The 14033-nt window shown below is 50.3% G+C and overlaps 4 protein-coding genes across 10 annotated transcripts in view; 1 reads left to right on the forward strand and 3 right to left on the reverse strand.

The window, feature by feature from the left end:
- Positions 1–684: 684 nt before the first annotated feature.
- Positions 685–3718, reverse strand: LOC117648028 (G2/mitotic-specific cyclin-B2-like). Of its 2 annotated transcripts, none has more exons than XM_034390172.1 (9): positions 3520–3718; positions 2883–3049; positions 2622–2806; positions 2426–2547; positions 2192–2350; positions 1876–2115; positions 1680–1798; positions 1456–1600; positions 685–1374 (listed from the first exon to the last, which is right to left on the reverse strand). In XM_034390172.1, the coding sequence occupies exons 1-9, from the start codon at positions 3544–3546 to the stop codon at positions 1264–1266; spliced, it is 1275 nt and encodes a 424-aa protein (XP_034246063.1). In that variant the 5' UTR covers positions 3547–3718; the 3' UTR covers positions 685–1263. The 2 variants fall into 2 exon arrangements, with proteins under 2 accessions (XP_034246063.1, XP_034246062.1); XM_034390171.1 differs by lacking the exon at positions 3520–3718 and adding an exon at positions 3420–3506.
- Positions 3719–3970: 252 nt separating this feature from the next.
- Positions 3971–5128, forward strand: LOC117648031 (dolichyl-diphosphooligosaccharide--protein glycosyltransferase subunit DAD1). 2 transcript variants are annotated; one of them, XM_034390178.1, is made up of 3 exons: positions 3971–4285; positions 4425–4562; positions 4787–5128. In XM_034390178.1, the coding sequence occupies exons 1-2, from the start codon at positions 4078–4080 to the stop codon at positions 4553–4555; spliced, it is 339 nt and encodes a 112-aa protein (XP_034246069.1). In that variant the 5' UTR covers positions 3971–4077; the 3' UTR covers positions 4556–4562; positions 4787–5128. The 2 variants fall into 2 exon arrangements, with proteins under 2 accessions (XP_034246069.1, XP_034246067.1); XM_034390176.1 differs by having other exon boundaries at positions 4808–5128.
- Positions 5127–6652, reverse strand: LOC117648030 (pyroglutamyl-peptidase 1). Of its 3 annotated transcripts, none has more exons than XM_034390175.1 (5): positions 6435–6652; positions 6100–6304; positions 5771–6003; positions 5463–5681; positions 5127–5364 (listed from the first exon to the last, which is right to left on the reverse strand). In XM_034390175.1, exons 2-4 carry the CDS (start codon positions 6301–6303, stop codon positions 5477–5479), a joined length of 642 nt encoding a protein of 213 aa, XP_034246066.1. In that variant the 5' UTR covers position 6304; positions 6435–6652; the 3' UTR covers positions 5127–5364; positions 5463–5476. The 3 variants fall into 3 exon arrangements, with proteins under 3 accessions (XP_034246066.1, XP_034246065.1, XP_034246064.1); XM_034390174.1 differs by having other exon boundaries at positions 5127–5381; XM_034390173.1 differs by having other exon boundaries at positions 5127–5681.
- An 843-nt stretch (positions 6653–7495) lies between these two features.
- The window catches only part of LOC117648027 (insulin gene enhancer protein ISL-1), a 38936-nt gene continuing 32398 nt past the window's right edge, over positions 7496–14033 (reverse strand). For all 3 annotated transcript variants that reach the window (XM_034390170.1, XM_034390169.1, XM_034390168.1), the window contains 2 exons: positions 9244–9474; positions 7496–8712 (listed from right to left, as the gene is read on the reverse strand). In XM_034390170.1, coding sequence (XP_034246061.1) covers positions 9247–9474 — 228 coding nt within the window. In that variant the 3' untranslated portion in view covers positions 7496–8712; positions 9244–9246. The remainder of the gene's footprint in view (positions 8713–9243; positions 9475–14033) is intronic.

The raw sequence follows: 14033 nt of genomic DNA on the forward strand, positions 1-14033 counted from the left end.
ACTGCCTTTTCACAGAACCACCCTGGCGATACTCCGTGCGCAAGAGACCGCCCAGATGACCACGTCCTGCACACACGCGCGGAGTAACGTCGACTCCGGCCCACCGGCGGACAGACCCAGGCCTTACCATCCAACTCCTCCCTCCAGTGCACAGTGGGCCAGGAGACCGGTGGAGGTGGCCCTAATTCCAGACGCGTTTCGAACCCCAGAGTCACATTCAGCCATCTAGAATTCAGACTGCCTCCACCGGTCTTCTGGCCCACTGTTCAGTGCCGATCCTCTAAAAGCAGTGCTGCTTTTATTCAGTTTAAAATTCATAATGTTACCCTGATCTAATTGGAGGCGAAAGTTGCAAAAGTACCGTAGGTCTTGATAAGGAATTTCAAATGAAAAATAAAGATACACTGTCAAAGACTTTTTATTTTGTAACAAACACAATTACACTATACTGCAATGAATCACATTCATGAGGTCCATGCGGGTTTGCAAGAGAAATTTACATTAATTTGTATCACTACGCTAAATTACGGGGAACAACAAGCGTCATATGTACACCTCATCCACAGGAAGCCAGAACTGGGCTCACCCTCCTGCAGTTTATGTACAAACTTCCAGAATCACACAGCTTCAAGAAGGCTACATCAAGGGTGAAATTAAAAACAGTAAAAAAGAAACTACAGAGGAGATTTATAAAATTAGTATAAAAGCTTTTAATAGCTAGAAAAACACCTTACAAGGCCAAGGTAATTGGATAATTTACATAATTATTTGACATCACACCATAATCAATACAAAAAAAAACCTAATGTAGCTTTTGGAGAAGGGATCTGAACTTATAAAATTTGAGCAATCTTAATCTAGTCTTCAAACAATTGACATCTCTTACAAACCTACATATTAATAGCTGACAATGTTCACTGATTGAAATCTTACCATGCAGAAAAATATTAATATGAAGTACAGTTTTAAGTCCAGAATCAGTTGATAAGTTCAGTATAGATAGACACTGCACGAAACAGGCAACGCATAACTGTCAATGTGATTAAAAAGCATTACAAAAAACCATGGAGCACTGAAGTGGAACATTCGGTTACCATCACTACACTAAAACTTAATGAAACATATCATTTATCACTTAAAAACCTCAGTCTTGCTCGAGATCTTGAAGAACATGCATGTCTTTGTGCAGAGCACAATTAAAATAAAATTTATCACACAGTTCGGACATGAACATAACATGCAAATGAGGATGAGTCAATTGAGTTAAGGGAATGGACTCTTGCCCTCTGAAAGACGGATCACGCACTCTGATGTTAACTCTTGTCGTAAAGCAACCTTCATCATTTTAGAATTTGAATATTTCTTTTTAACAGCCTGAAAGAAAAAAAGATAATTTTAACATCAAGGTTAGATTATAGGCCCAAAGTCAGCTCCAAGATTCGTGTGGCTACTCACTTCATATTTCCAGGTTGAGGATTGCACAATCACAGCAGCCAAAGCCTTTGCACATTCTTCCACCTGTGGCAACTTGTAGGTGGAGTAGTGTACCATCTTGGCATCCCAATTCTGCGGGCCAGTCTTTTTGTTCAACTCACAAATGCTGCAATGCAAGGAGAAAAAGTAGTAGTAGAAGTCGCGAGGCAAAGAAAGAAAAGGCAGCAAATTTTCAAAAATCCTACCACAGAGAAATGTAGAGGGCAGCAGCAGCAATAAGAGAGGGCCGAACGTGGCAGAGAGAATACTCCATCATGGCAAGTTCAAGGAAGAACTTGGAAAAGCAGTGATGAATGGGGTTGGCCTGCAGCAGAGAAGCAATGCAATTCGTAAGGTTTGCTGCAAGGTAAAACAATCAATATTATCTTGAAAGATGTATACCTCTACAACTTTGCTAAACCGGCGAAGGAAGGTAAGAGAAATAGGACGACTGAATTGAAATTCCAAAGTCTTTACAATCTGAACCTCCATGGAAAGAAGTTGTTGCTTGTCGTAAGCATTGTCGGTTATAAAAACAAAGTCACCAATGTCAGGCATATACACTTCCTCATACTTGCAAGCCACATACATGGCAGCTACTCCAACTAACTGCAAGTACCTTTTGCCAACAGTTGGGACGGCCTAAAATTCAAAAAAGGAGTTGAAAATTAGGTGAAACAGGACAGGAATAATGGACAATAAATTGTATAAAACTCACCTGAAGATACCTATCAAGTATTTGAACAGCAAGGTAAAGTGTCTCTTGTAACAAGTGATATTGCAATTGGACATCTACAAGCCAATCAACCAATACAGCTCGCATTCGAGGTGAAATACTTTGTTCGTGCAAGAAGCCTTTTTTGATAGGATACTTCTCCTACAGACACAGGAAAAAAATGTAAGTGACATATCTAAGAGCAAGAAAAATATACAAAGAAGGGGAAGAAGTTACCTCTAGGGAGTACAGGTACTCATAGATTTCGAATACGTAGTCAGCAACTAACAATGGGTTGTTTTCATCTGCTTTGTCAACATCCTCAATGAAATCTTCACGCTGCACTGCAGCATCTTCCTCTGCAAACAGAATCCAGGTAATGTCAGTCTAACAGGCACTTACTCCAGGCAAAAACAAGCTTGTGGCCGCTTACCTTTGACAGACGGTTGGGATTGAGGGGCAGGCAGTACAACCGATGCCACTGAGGTGTTACTGACTGTGCGCTTGACTCTTGATGTTATGTTAGGTCTGGGCAGCGGTCTCACAAAATCTTTGGGAGGCTTTACATTTATAATACTACGAGTTGAGTTGGATCTCTGAATAGGTTTGACAAATTCCCTACACAAACAGAGACATCAAGGGAAATTAATTTTATAAGCACGAGAAGTGAATTGAGTATGAAATTAACACTTACCCTTGCCCTGGGAGGGCACCAGGCTTCAAAGTAGCCACAGAATTGGAGCGCCCAACTACTTTATTACCAATTTCCCCCAAAGCCGAGCGCTTGACACCAAGGGTAGTTGTTGACGTGACAGCCTTCTTAACCCTGATACCATTGAGGTTTTCGGACTGACCGTTCACCTGAAAACAGCAAAAACACAAAGTGAAATAGGTTGAACCCGACAGAAGCAAGTGGCCTAGGAGTCACTGACTCCATTGTTGACAAATCAGCTGAGCATACTAGTGACTCAGGCATCATGCCGGGACAGCGGAAAATAGAAAAATTCGAGATGGCAGCTGAATAATTTTGCCCTCCGAAACAGAAGATTATGTTAAGGAAAACGCCAAGCGAGCGAAAAAAATGGAAACAAGACGAAAATGAAGATGACGTGAGGGCTGGCAGAGACTCCGCGCGAGGGAGGCCACCACACCGCCAAAGACAAATTGCAGTGTCGGCGCACAAACAAAGAGTAGCCAGCAGCAAAACTTGGACGTGAAAGCTAAAACCCACAGCAAAAACACGACAGGAGCCAAATGTGGCGCGCTGAGGCACAGTCGAGACTTGGAGGGTCATCGCCACCCGGAGTGCAAACGACCGAATCGGAACGTACCTGCGTTACCCGAGTGTGCCAAGACATTTTGGGGCTTGAAGGGGCGCGGTAAATTGATTGAAATTCGCGAAGGATAGCTTGTTGATCCCCGTTCGCTTCTCAGGCAGTCTCAACGTGAACCGGTCCCGTTCCCGAAGTCGTTACACCAAAATTTAAAAGGAGCTTGTCAACTCGCCCTCTTATTGGCCGAGAGCTTCTTCTTTTCTTCTTCAACAAAACACGATCGACGGAGGGTAGGTTTAGCCAACAGTCGCGCACAAAATCTCGGACGTGCATGGGGTGAGTTTGAATTTAAATCAGCCAAAGAAAATAAGAAGACATTTAAAAGGGAATTTGAAAACTAACTAGATGAGACAATAAGGAGATGTGCAACTGGACTGTAAGTTGACGTAAAATTGAAATTACTGACGAGAACCATGTTGGTGATGTGGAGCTGTCATTTGTCTGTCAGGTTGTCAGTTTTCGTCCGTGCCACGCAGAGCAGCCGGCAAACACAGTGTTATTCTCGTGAAAAGATCTTAAATTGAGTTCTAAAGCAGTTTTAGACTACAGATAACGATGGCTAATTTAAATTCTGTATTGACCAAGTTCTATAATGAGTACACTGGCCACACATCTAAGAAGTTGAAAATAATCGACGCCTATTTGCTTTATGTACTCCTCACGGGGATCATTCAGTTTGTCTACTGCTGTTTAGTTGGAACTTTTCCATTTAATTCTTTCTTGAGTGGTTTCATATCAACAGTGAGCTGCTTCGTGCTCGGAGGTAACTTGCTTTTAAAATTCAATGCGTGGTTTTACAGTCTGAAACCGTTCTTCTAGCTCAGTTTGCTTCAGTCAAGTCTAATGTTTTAACCTCTCTCTGCTCGACATAATGTATGATACTCTTGTTTTTTGTTTAACAGTGTGTCTCAGACTTCAAGTCAATCCTGAAAACAAAAATCAGTTCTACAGCGTGAGCCCAGAGAGAGCTTTTGCAGACTTCATTTTTGCCCATGTTATTCTGCATCTGGTTGTTATGAATTTCATTGGTTGATACCGAGGTAAGATTTCGCATGTTATTAAAGCTCATTCACAGGACAGGCTCTTGCTCCTGGTACTTTGTCTGATTTGCCCTTATCTTTGACAAATGTAAGATTGTCAAAAGAGAGTAATTTGCCCAGTTATTATGCAGTACCATGCCCATCATGAACATCTACATGATCTGTGTTGGATTTTATTGAGTTTCTGTTTTAGCAATACATTTATTTTTGTCTTGCTCATACAGATGTTTTGGTTTCCTTTGTAGGGAAAATGGAATACTTAAGGATATAACTACAGAGATTATTTGATACTGGTGCTGAACTTCTCTGGACATGCAGCCATTCTGAGAAAAAAATTTTCTATAACTAATTAATTGCTTAGCACACCTCACAAATGCGATTTTTATCAACACATTTAGATTTATAGAGGCACATGTGATGCATTGGCGCTTTGTGATATACCATGTCAAATATAAAAGCATTTTTTGACAGTTTGATTTCTGTTAATGTGCTCTGTCTGTGGAATGTTTTGTATGTGTATGTAAAGCTTGAAAATATATATATGAATTAATAAACATACATAAATTTGTTGTAAAATATTCATAAAAATCCTTTTTTATTTAAAAAAAATTGTTAACATTGTTGAGAAAGCTTGGAAACCAGATGCTGTACATTCAAGCCTGCCTTCATGGAGAGGAGGCTCCAAAATCTAGCAACAGATTGAAAGTATGGTATGTGATTCAGCTCAAGTACTTTCAGCAGGCTGGCACTTGCAATCTGTTGGGCAGTTGTGGAACCACCTGCTGCAGTCTCAGTAAAACCTCTACAATGCGATAAAATCTGTTTCAAAATTTTTTGAAAAGTGGTCCTTGAAGAATAACTAATGCCTCAGGTATGTACCAACTAAAACAGAACACTTACAAGTAGCAGAATGATCATGTAATAATATTGTTAATGACATCTTTACAATTATCACAGTTGTTTTCATTAATCTGGGCAACAGCGAGGCGAATAATTTCACAAATACCTTGGGCGGTTTGTTCAGGAAAATAAGGCTTGCCAATGTCTGGGACATGAACAAATAAACTGCTTTGCCCATTCACACACAATGATGTGTAGTAAGAAAATTCACAGAGGTACCTAAAAAATAAACACCAAAAGGGAAGGTAAACAAGTGTGATAGCCAATAGAAAAAGTTTATGACTAAAAAATTAACAAAGATTACTTACAAACCAGCATCATTGGATGTGCAAAAATTTACTCCAAGTCTTAAATTGTTCAGGTCCTCAGCAAGCCTTTCTACTGCAAGTTTTGTGAAAACACGTTGCTCACTCCCAATACAACATTCCTGTTCAGGTAGCATGTTCCCTTTTACATCAGGCTTACTGTATCCATTCTTAGAAGCACAGGTTTCCAAAGTCAGCGTTTTTGCCTTGTGAGATACCCCGACGTGAATCATCAACTAAAAAATTGAATTACAAGATAAGGATAATGTGCATTAAGAATGAATATTTGCAAAAAAATAAACTTCAAAGTACAAAAACGGTAAAGCACTTACGATTGGTGTGTGTTCTTTTTGAAGTTGACTGATTTTGGTCCACGTTTCTTCATATTCAACTGGTATTTCCTCGATAATGAGATTGATGTCTGTCTCGTCCAAGAGACTCGGAATTAACTTGACAGCTTCCCAGCTAGCATTGACTTTGTACTGTCCGAAAGGTCCAAAACCAGTTACAACGACAGTGTTCTTATTGGCAGACATGCTGGAAGGGAAATTTAACAAATGCATGGATATCCTCAACTTCTAAGGAATTAAATAGACATTGAGGACTATGAGCCATTCAAAAGATAAGACACAAAATTAAAGCATAAAAGTTTTGACAGATAACAAACCTGGGCGAAACCGCAAAGGTTGGCTACCCAAGTTAAAGCAGTTATCGGGAATTATCAGCGATGATTTCATAAATTTCAGGTTGGGCAAAATAAGTTTCTTGTTTTAAGAGCTGTACTTTGATCTCTGTTCGTCTGCCAATGTTTACATTTCCCTCACCCACCATAGTAGCTAGCAGGAGCAAGTGGCAAAATCTTTTGCCACGTGAACTTCTCATACCGACGGCGTTAAACTAGCCTCCAAGCCTTCCGCACTCGTTAGATAACGTTTAGCCGCCTGGTAGGTAGGCATCCCATCCGACAACTACCGAGTGCTCCATGCTACGAGGCTATTCTGCAGTCGTATATGAGAAACTCGGCATAACGTAAGAGTCTGACAACCGCCGATGAGGTAGGCAACCCAACGTACTCACGCGACGATGGGTTGCCTACCTCGGCGGCGATCCAACTCTTACGTTGTGCCGTACTATATATGTGTTGCCTACCTACCCGGCATAGGTACAAATAGTTTTTCGCCCAGAAAAGACTGTTTAGGGCCGTGATGGCCCTGAAAATAGTGTCAGGAGTGCTCAGGGAGTGCTCCAGCCCAATATACTCGAATTTGGAGTATTTTAAAATTTTTGCCCAAACCGTGAAAAAAGCATGATGTATTAGCCTTAGCCTTTTTTCGACGAAAATGGTTGCTAATGGTCTGAGTCCCGGTGCCCAATGGCCCCTGGCAGACATGCCGTCGCCGGGAGGTGCTGCCTCTGGTGGCCACCTCCCGAACTAGTGTTTTGCTCTCTTGGCTTTGACGATCCCCCTTTTCTTTAGGTCGGGGAAGTTTGAGGGTCCTATTTAGGATACCCATAGTTAGTGCAAGCTAGGAATTTCGAAAAGGTGCCACTCTAAGATGTATGCACTTCTTAAATGAATTGGGATGACAGAAAAGGATCCCTAACGGGCAGGCAACCCACCGTGCCACTCTGTTCGATGGGTTGCCTATAGTCTCCCGACGGAAATTCACTTTTTTTTCTAAATTGTCTTTGCATGTAACTTAGGGTAGGAATAAAAACAACCAATGATTAAATTTCTGCAACATTTATTAAGGGTCATGCCATAACTCGTGATGTGTTAAGACAATAGGGTAAAAAAGGAGAAATGACATAACTGTGGTAACAAATTGCAGTAACTCCAACACTACAAAGTCCGCATAGAATAGAGAGCAACAAAAACAACAAAAATGAAAGAGTGATCAACAACTCAAAGAATTTTTCATCACTCGTAATCACCTGCTTGTACATCTTTACATATTTACATGAGTTTCTATGCTTCCCCCTAATAGCTGTTGAAAGTTTCTGATATAGTCTTAACAGCCCATTTGTCTCACATGACTTAGGTTCATTTTCCCTGGAGATGTGGAATTGGATGTGCAAAATAGACTGCTATAAAATCCCAACAACAGAGCAGCATTTGAAACAAGCACCAGTAAGAATGGTCATACATGATATTGATGACAGGCAAACATTTGCACTGAGGTGTCTTCATCAGGCCTCATAGCCCCTCTCTACTTGATAGGACAGCAGACTGTATCACGTAGCACAAAACATTTCCAATTTCAACACTAGCCAAGCCGCCAAGCATGGAGCAACTTTCAAAGGGGTAATACATGTAGCTAGCATTGCTTTCAACAGGGTTTGTCAAAACGGGTGGGCCTTGCCCAAAATTGATAGACCAAGGTACTCCACGTTGTAAGACAAGTGAAACAATAATTTTGAACAACAAAAAGGAAACAAACAAACCAACAAACAAAGAAACAAACAAGGGAGCCTTCAGAAACATCACCAGCCAAACTGCAGAGGCTACACACTCCTAACTAATTAGGTTCACGGGACGAGATCCCCTGTACAAGTAAAGACTAACAAATAAACTTCTTCACATTTTACATTCAAGGCATCACAGAAATTTTCCTTTCAGAGAAACAAAATGTCATCGCCGCAATTTTTGGTCAAAGGTATGATGATGACATGTGAAATCAACTCTTTAAACAAGTATCAATCCAACAAATATTTTAGCAACTTTTAAACTGGTTCACACTACTCTTCAGAGCTGAATCACTATCTGTTTCTTCAACTGAAAGAATTTGCTATAAATTATACATCACTCAGAATATCTCTATTCCCAATTTAAAATTACACACATTTTTTCTCTCAAATAATAATAATAAATTAACATCTTCCGAAACTGCTTCTGCTGTGGATGGTCGTCCAGGGCAGCATGGCATCTCCTTATCCTCGACAGCCTGCAACACGAAAGCACAAACGTTACACGTGGAAAACCACACAATTATTCAAGATGGTAGAACCGAGAGGTGTTTCAGCTAGCCTTTTCTGGCGAGCCGCAGGGCTTTCCCTGCAGCGCCTGGCTGCTGCGCGAGCCAACTTGTGCGAGGTCCGAGGTTAGGTTAGGTTAGGCCCGAGGCTTACCTGTTATGGACTGGCGGCCTCGTGCTGCCCCAGCGAGTCGTCGCTCTCCAGGTAGGTTAGGTTAGGTTAGGTTAGGCCCGAGGCTTACCTGTTATGGACTGGCGGCCTCGTGCTGCCCCAGCGAGTCGTCGCTCTCCAGGTAGGTTAGGTTAGGTTAGGCCCGAGGCTTACCTGTTATGGACTGGCGGCCTCGTGCTGCCCCAGCGAGTCGTCGCTCTCCAGGTAGGTTAGGTTAGGTTAGGTTAGGCCCGAGGCTTACCTGTTATGGACTGGCGGCCTCGTGCTGCCCCAGCGAGTCGTCGCTCTCCAGGTAGGTTAGGTTAGGTTAGGTTAGGCCCGAGGCTTACCTGTTATGGACTGGCGGCCTCGTGCTGCCCCAGCGAGTCGTCGCTCTCCAGGTAGGTGACGTACGAGTCCGTCGAGTCGGGGTGCGCCATGTCCGCGGACAGCGGCCCGTGCGGCCCCGGGCCCCCCAGGGGGTGCGGCCGGCAGTCCCCCGGCGGGGGCCCGGGGACGGGGGCGTGGCCCAGCGGGGGGCCGTGGACAGGGGGCCCTCCGTGCACGTCGTAGCCGTGCATCTGCAACAAGGAGAACAGACCGGGCGTTAGCGCGTGTGGCGTGGAGTGGAGCACGTACTCGTGGGTGCGGGCGGTGCGCGGGCTGGGGCGCGGGGCTGGGGCGGCTCGGGCGTGGCTTGGGGCGGCGGGGCGGGGCGGGGCGGGGCGGGGGGCGAGGCGGGCGCCCACCAGGGCGTACTCCGTACTGTACCAGCGAGGGTGTGGCGGCGGGGCGCGGTGGGGTTGCGGCGGGACGCCTTGCGGGGCGGGGCGGCGGGCGGCGGGGCGGTTTGCCGGTGGAATGGCCCGGGTGGGGGTGGGGCGAGGTGGGGCGAGGTGGGGTAGGAGGTGGGCGCCATAAAGATAAGAGGGCTTCTCGGCGCCTTCCCTCCGGGGGAATCTCGCGAAGGCTGCCATACCGCCCATGCCGCGGCCTGCCCTGCCCTGCCCGGCCCTGCCCGCCACGCACCGCTCCCTCTTTTGCTCTTTTACGGCCGTTACTCCCCAACCCCCTCCCCCTCCACCCCGCCTCTTTTCTTTTAGTCTTTTTATTCGACTCTTAAGACCCTCAGCGTGCGTGCGTGTGTGAGAGTGTGTGCGTGTGTTTGTGCGTGGTGCCGCGCGCACGTGCGCGTCACGGTACACGGCGACATGCGACACACTGTGCGTGTGTGTGAGTGTGCGCACCTTGCCGCCGAGCAATCGCTGCAAAAAAAGAGTTGCAGTCCAATTTTCGATTTTTCGCTACGTAGTAGGTTGGGCTTGTTTTCAAAATTTTTCAAGACGTATTGTCGCGGCAAAGTCGTGTCGGCGTCTGCACTGTAAAACGGCCGTCGGTCTGGCAGGCGCTGGCAGGTCATTCCCCGGTCCTCGGGGTCCTCGGCCCGAAAGGGAAAAGCGCGGGAAAAGGCTGGTAGTGCACTGGAAGGACTGGAAGCCAAGCGGGACGCAAAGGCGACGCCGGCGCGGCGGTACCCCGGCCAGCAGGGCACAACGGACGGACAGACAGACAGACAGACAGACAGACAGACAGACAGACAGACAGACAGACAGGCAGACAGACAGACAGACAGACAGACAGACAGACAGACAGGCAGGCAGACAGACAGACAGACGGGGCCGGCCGACACAAGGCACAGACAGGTGAGACGTTCGGAGGCGCCAAGCTTATCAGTTGCTTCCATAAAACAACAAGGGCGGCGCGGCGGCGGCTAAACCCGCGGGGAATGAGGGGGGGGGAGGGCAGCATGCATGCAGCCTCTAGTAGTCGCCGAGTTAAACCAATTCGTTGACCGGCCGCCTCCTGACTCCAGCGCGGCCTCCGCGGCCTGGGAAGGGCAGACGGCGAGTGTGTGTGTGTCTGTGTGTGTGTGAGTGTGCGCGCATCGTGTGCGGTCGACGACATGCGTTCGCGGACGGCGGGGCGGCGGTGCGGCGGGCAGCCAGGCGGCGTGGACACACAGACACGGCCGCCTTTGCGGCAGCCCCGTCGCGCCGCCCCGCCGCACCCGCCGCACGGCCAAGGAAAAACGGATCACTCTGAGAGTAGGGCCTCATTTGGAAGACGCGGCCAAAATTCGAGACGCGTTTTGAGCTCCAGAGTCGCTTCATGGGATTCGAACCGAACGTGTGACCCCACCAATGGATTGCTCTCTGAACGAGCAATCCATTGGTGGGGTCACACGTTCGGTTCGAGTCCTGCTTAGCGACTCTGGCGCTCAAAACGCGTCTGGGATTTTGGCCGCCTCCACCGGTCTTCCGGCCCACTGTGCGCCCTCGGCCTCGCCCTCGGCCTGGCCGGCGTCATGTTAAATTCGAGCGGCGGCGACGTCCGAGGGGGCGGGAGAGCGGCGGAGCGGCCGGGTGGGGGGTGGGTGGGGGACCCGTCCTGGCGGCGTTCCAACTTCTCCAGCGCAGGCTCCAGGCGCCTCTACCTCTGCCAGCGAGCCAGCGAGCCTGGAGTGTGGCTGCGCCAGGCCTGACTTAGCCAGGCCTGCCTGCCTGGCTCTCTTGGCTCCAGCGCGGCGACCGGCGCGACCGGCGGGACCAGAGCCACTTGAACAGTGATAAGGCGGTCTGGAGAGCGGCCGGCCGGACGGGGCTCCGCAGGACTGGCTCCGAGGCCGTCTGGGCCGCAGGGGCCTAAGGGCGCCGAGCCGCGCCAGACGCCATCACCGTCGCCAGTGATGGCCGTCCACAAACAACGTAGCACGGAACGAAAAACTCCCAAAAATCCTGCTCGCGAGGCGCACCGCCGTGCGAGTGAGAGGGGAGAAGGCGTAGAGGACCACCTGCCCGAGGGCGGCCTGGTGCTGGCTGCCTTCCTGCGAGAAAATCCATCCCGGCTTGAACCCCGACCTCCACCCTCGGTCGACTCATCCATCCCTACACCGCGTGCTGCCGCGCTGCCGCGCCATCTGTCTGCAGGCCTAGCTCTGTCTCTCCCGCACTCGTGGGGCGCCCCACCACGCCCCGCGGGCCGCGGCGGCGCGAGAGAGACAGAGCTACTGGCCAACAATTAACCGAAACAGAATACGATAATGCATCGCGCGTGCGGCCCGTCTCTCTCGCACTCGCAGCCAGGGTGCGAGGGGGGCAGAGCGAGGTGAGCGTGGCGAGGGTGGCTGGTGGAAAAAAGGCACACGCGCCAGACGCCGCCAGACGGCCGCCCCGCCCCGCCCCGCCCCGCCCCGCGGTGCCACGCCCAAGCCCAGGTGTTGGCTGCCCCGCGCGCCGCGTGACTCACTGCAAGACCCACTGCGTGACCGCGACACCGCGCAGTGGGCAAGAAGACCAGTGGAGGCGCTCAAAATCCCGAGTGTCCTTCTGGCCAGAAGTACTCGCGTCTGTTGTGGTGTCAGCGCACCGATGGAGCGCCGTCGAAGCACGAATTCAACTCCGAGGCTTGATGCTATACGCCCGGGGCAGCTCATGCCTAATGGAGGGAGGCTGCAACCCGCAGTCACCCTGGAAGGTCTGGCAGGGCGGATTCCCCCCCCCCTCCCTCCCTCAAGCCCATGCATATGCACACACGGGCATCCCCCTCACCCACACTCACTCTCACAGACACACCCCGCGAGGACGGACTACCCCGCCCCGCCGTGTCCGAAACCGTCACCACCCCGTCAGCCGCGCCGCACAGTCACGCAGCGTCACAGCGAGGTAACCACCCCGTCACAGGGCCCCGCACAGTGGGCCAGAAGATCGGCGGAGGTGGAGAAAACTCTAGATGCGTTTTGAGCTCCAGAGTCGCTAAACAGGACTCGAATCTACCGTGTGACCCCACCAATGGATTCCTCGTTCGGAGAGCAATCCATTGGTGGGGTCACACGTTCGGGTCGTCCCATTCAGCGACTCTGGAGCTCAAAACGCGTCTAGAGTTTTGTCCGCCTCCACCGGTCTTCCGGCAAATCCACTGTGCCCCGCCCCCACGGCGTCGAGACTTCCTCCTGGTCGACGCGGTCACCACTTCTGTCTCACTCGCACCTACGCGGGCCGCCCCGTGAGTGCGAGAGAGACGGAAGCACTGCCGGTGCAGGGCGCAAGTGGGTCGCTTGGAGGCCTGTCAGCTGCACGTCAGTCGCGTGTCAGTCGCGTGTCAGCGAGTCAGTCGTCAGTCCGTCGGCCGCCCCGTCGCGTGGGCCGTGCCGTTCCGTTTCCGGTATGAAAGACTAATCGTGCGGCGCAGCGCGTCGCCGGGCCGCGCCGGGCTGTCCGTCGCGAAAAAGGGCGGCAACGGCAAAAAACGGACAGTCAACACGCCACGCCAGCGAGGCGATCTAATTTGGGCGGGTATTGCAAACAGAGTGAGGGTGATTTCCCCCTTCCCCTTCTTTGCCGCCCCTGTGGTCGACCCAGCCGGCCAGACCCAGCAGCCAGGCAGTGTGGCAGCGCCAGCCACCCCCTCGGCGGAAGACGCGACCCAGTTCCCTGCCAGTGCCCTGCCAGTGCCCTGCACCTGGTGGACGGGCCGCCGCACGCCGCGCCGCCAGTGGCGCCCTCTCACGGCGGGGAGAAGAGTTCAGGAGTCGCTGAATGGGGCTCGAACCGAGCGTGTGACCCCACCAATGGATTGCTCTCTGAACGAGGAATCCATTGGTGGGGTCACACGTTCGGTTCGAGTCCCATTTAGCGACTCTGGAGCTCAAAACGCGTCGGGAGTTTTGGCCGTCGGGTGCATTCGGGTCACGCCTCCGCCGTCCGCTGCGGCGCCGAGTCTGCCGCGCCGTGCCGCGCCTGCCCGGTAGGCCGGTACCGGTACTGGTAGGCCGGCGGGCCCTCCCGGCCCGGGCGGCAGTGGCGGCACAGCCTCAAACGAATCGCCTTCACGTTCCGAAAAAGGGGCCCGGCTGCTGTCTCTCTCGCACTCCTGGGGAGTGCCGGCCGGTGCCGGCGAGCTGCATGAGTGCGAGAGAGACAGAGGCCGGGGACGTGAGCGTGACGCGCGGGGCGGCGCAGAGCGGCCATTTGGACCGCGGCTCCGGCAGTGGGCCAGAAGACCGGTGGAGGCGGACAAAACTCCAGACGCGTTTTGAGCTCCAGAGTCGCTAAATGGGACTCGAACCGAACGAGTACCCCAC

This window comes from Thrips palmi, unplaced genomic scaffold, assembly GCF_012932325.1.
Source record: "Thrips palmi isolate BJ-2018 unplaced genomic scaffold, TpBJ-2018v1 HiC_scaffold_3, whole genome shotgun sequence".
Lineage (NCBI taxonomy): Eukaryota > Metazoa > Arthropoda > Insecta > Thysanoptera > Thripidae > Thrips > Thrips palmi.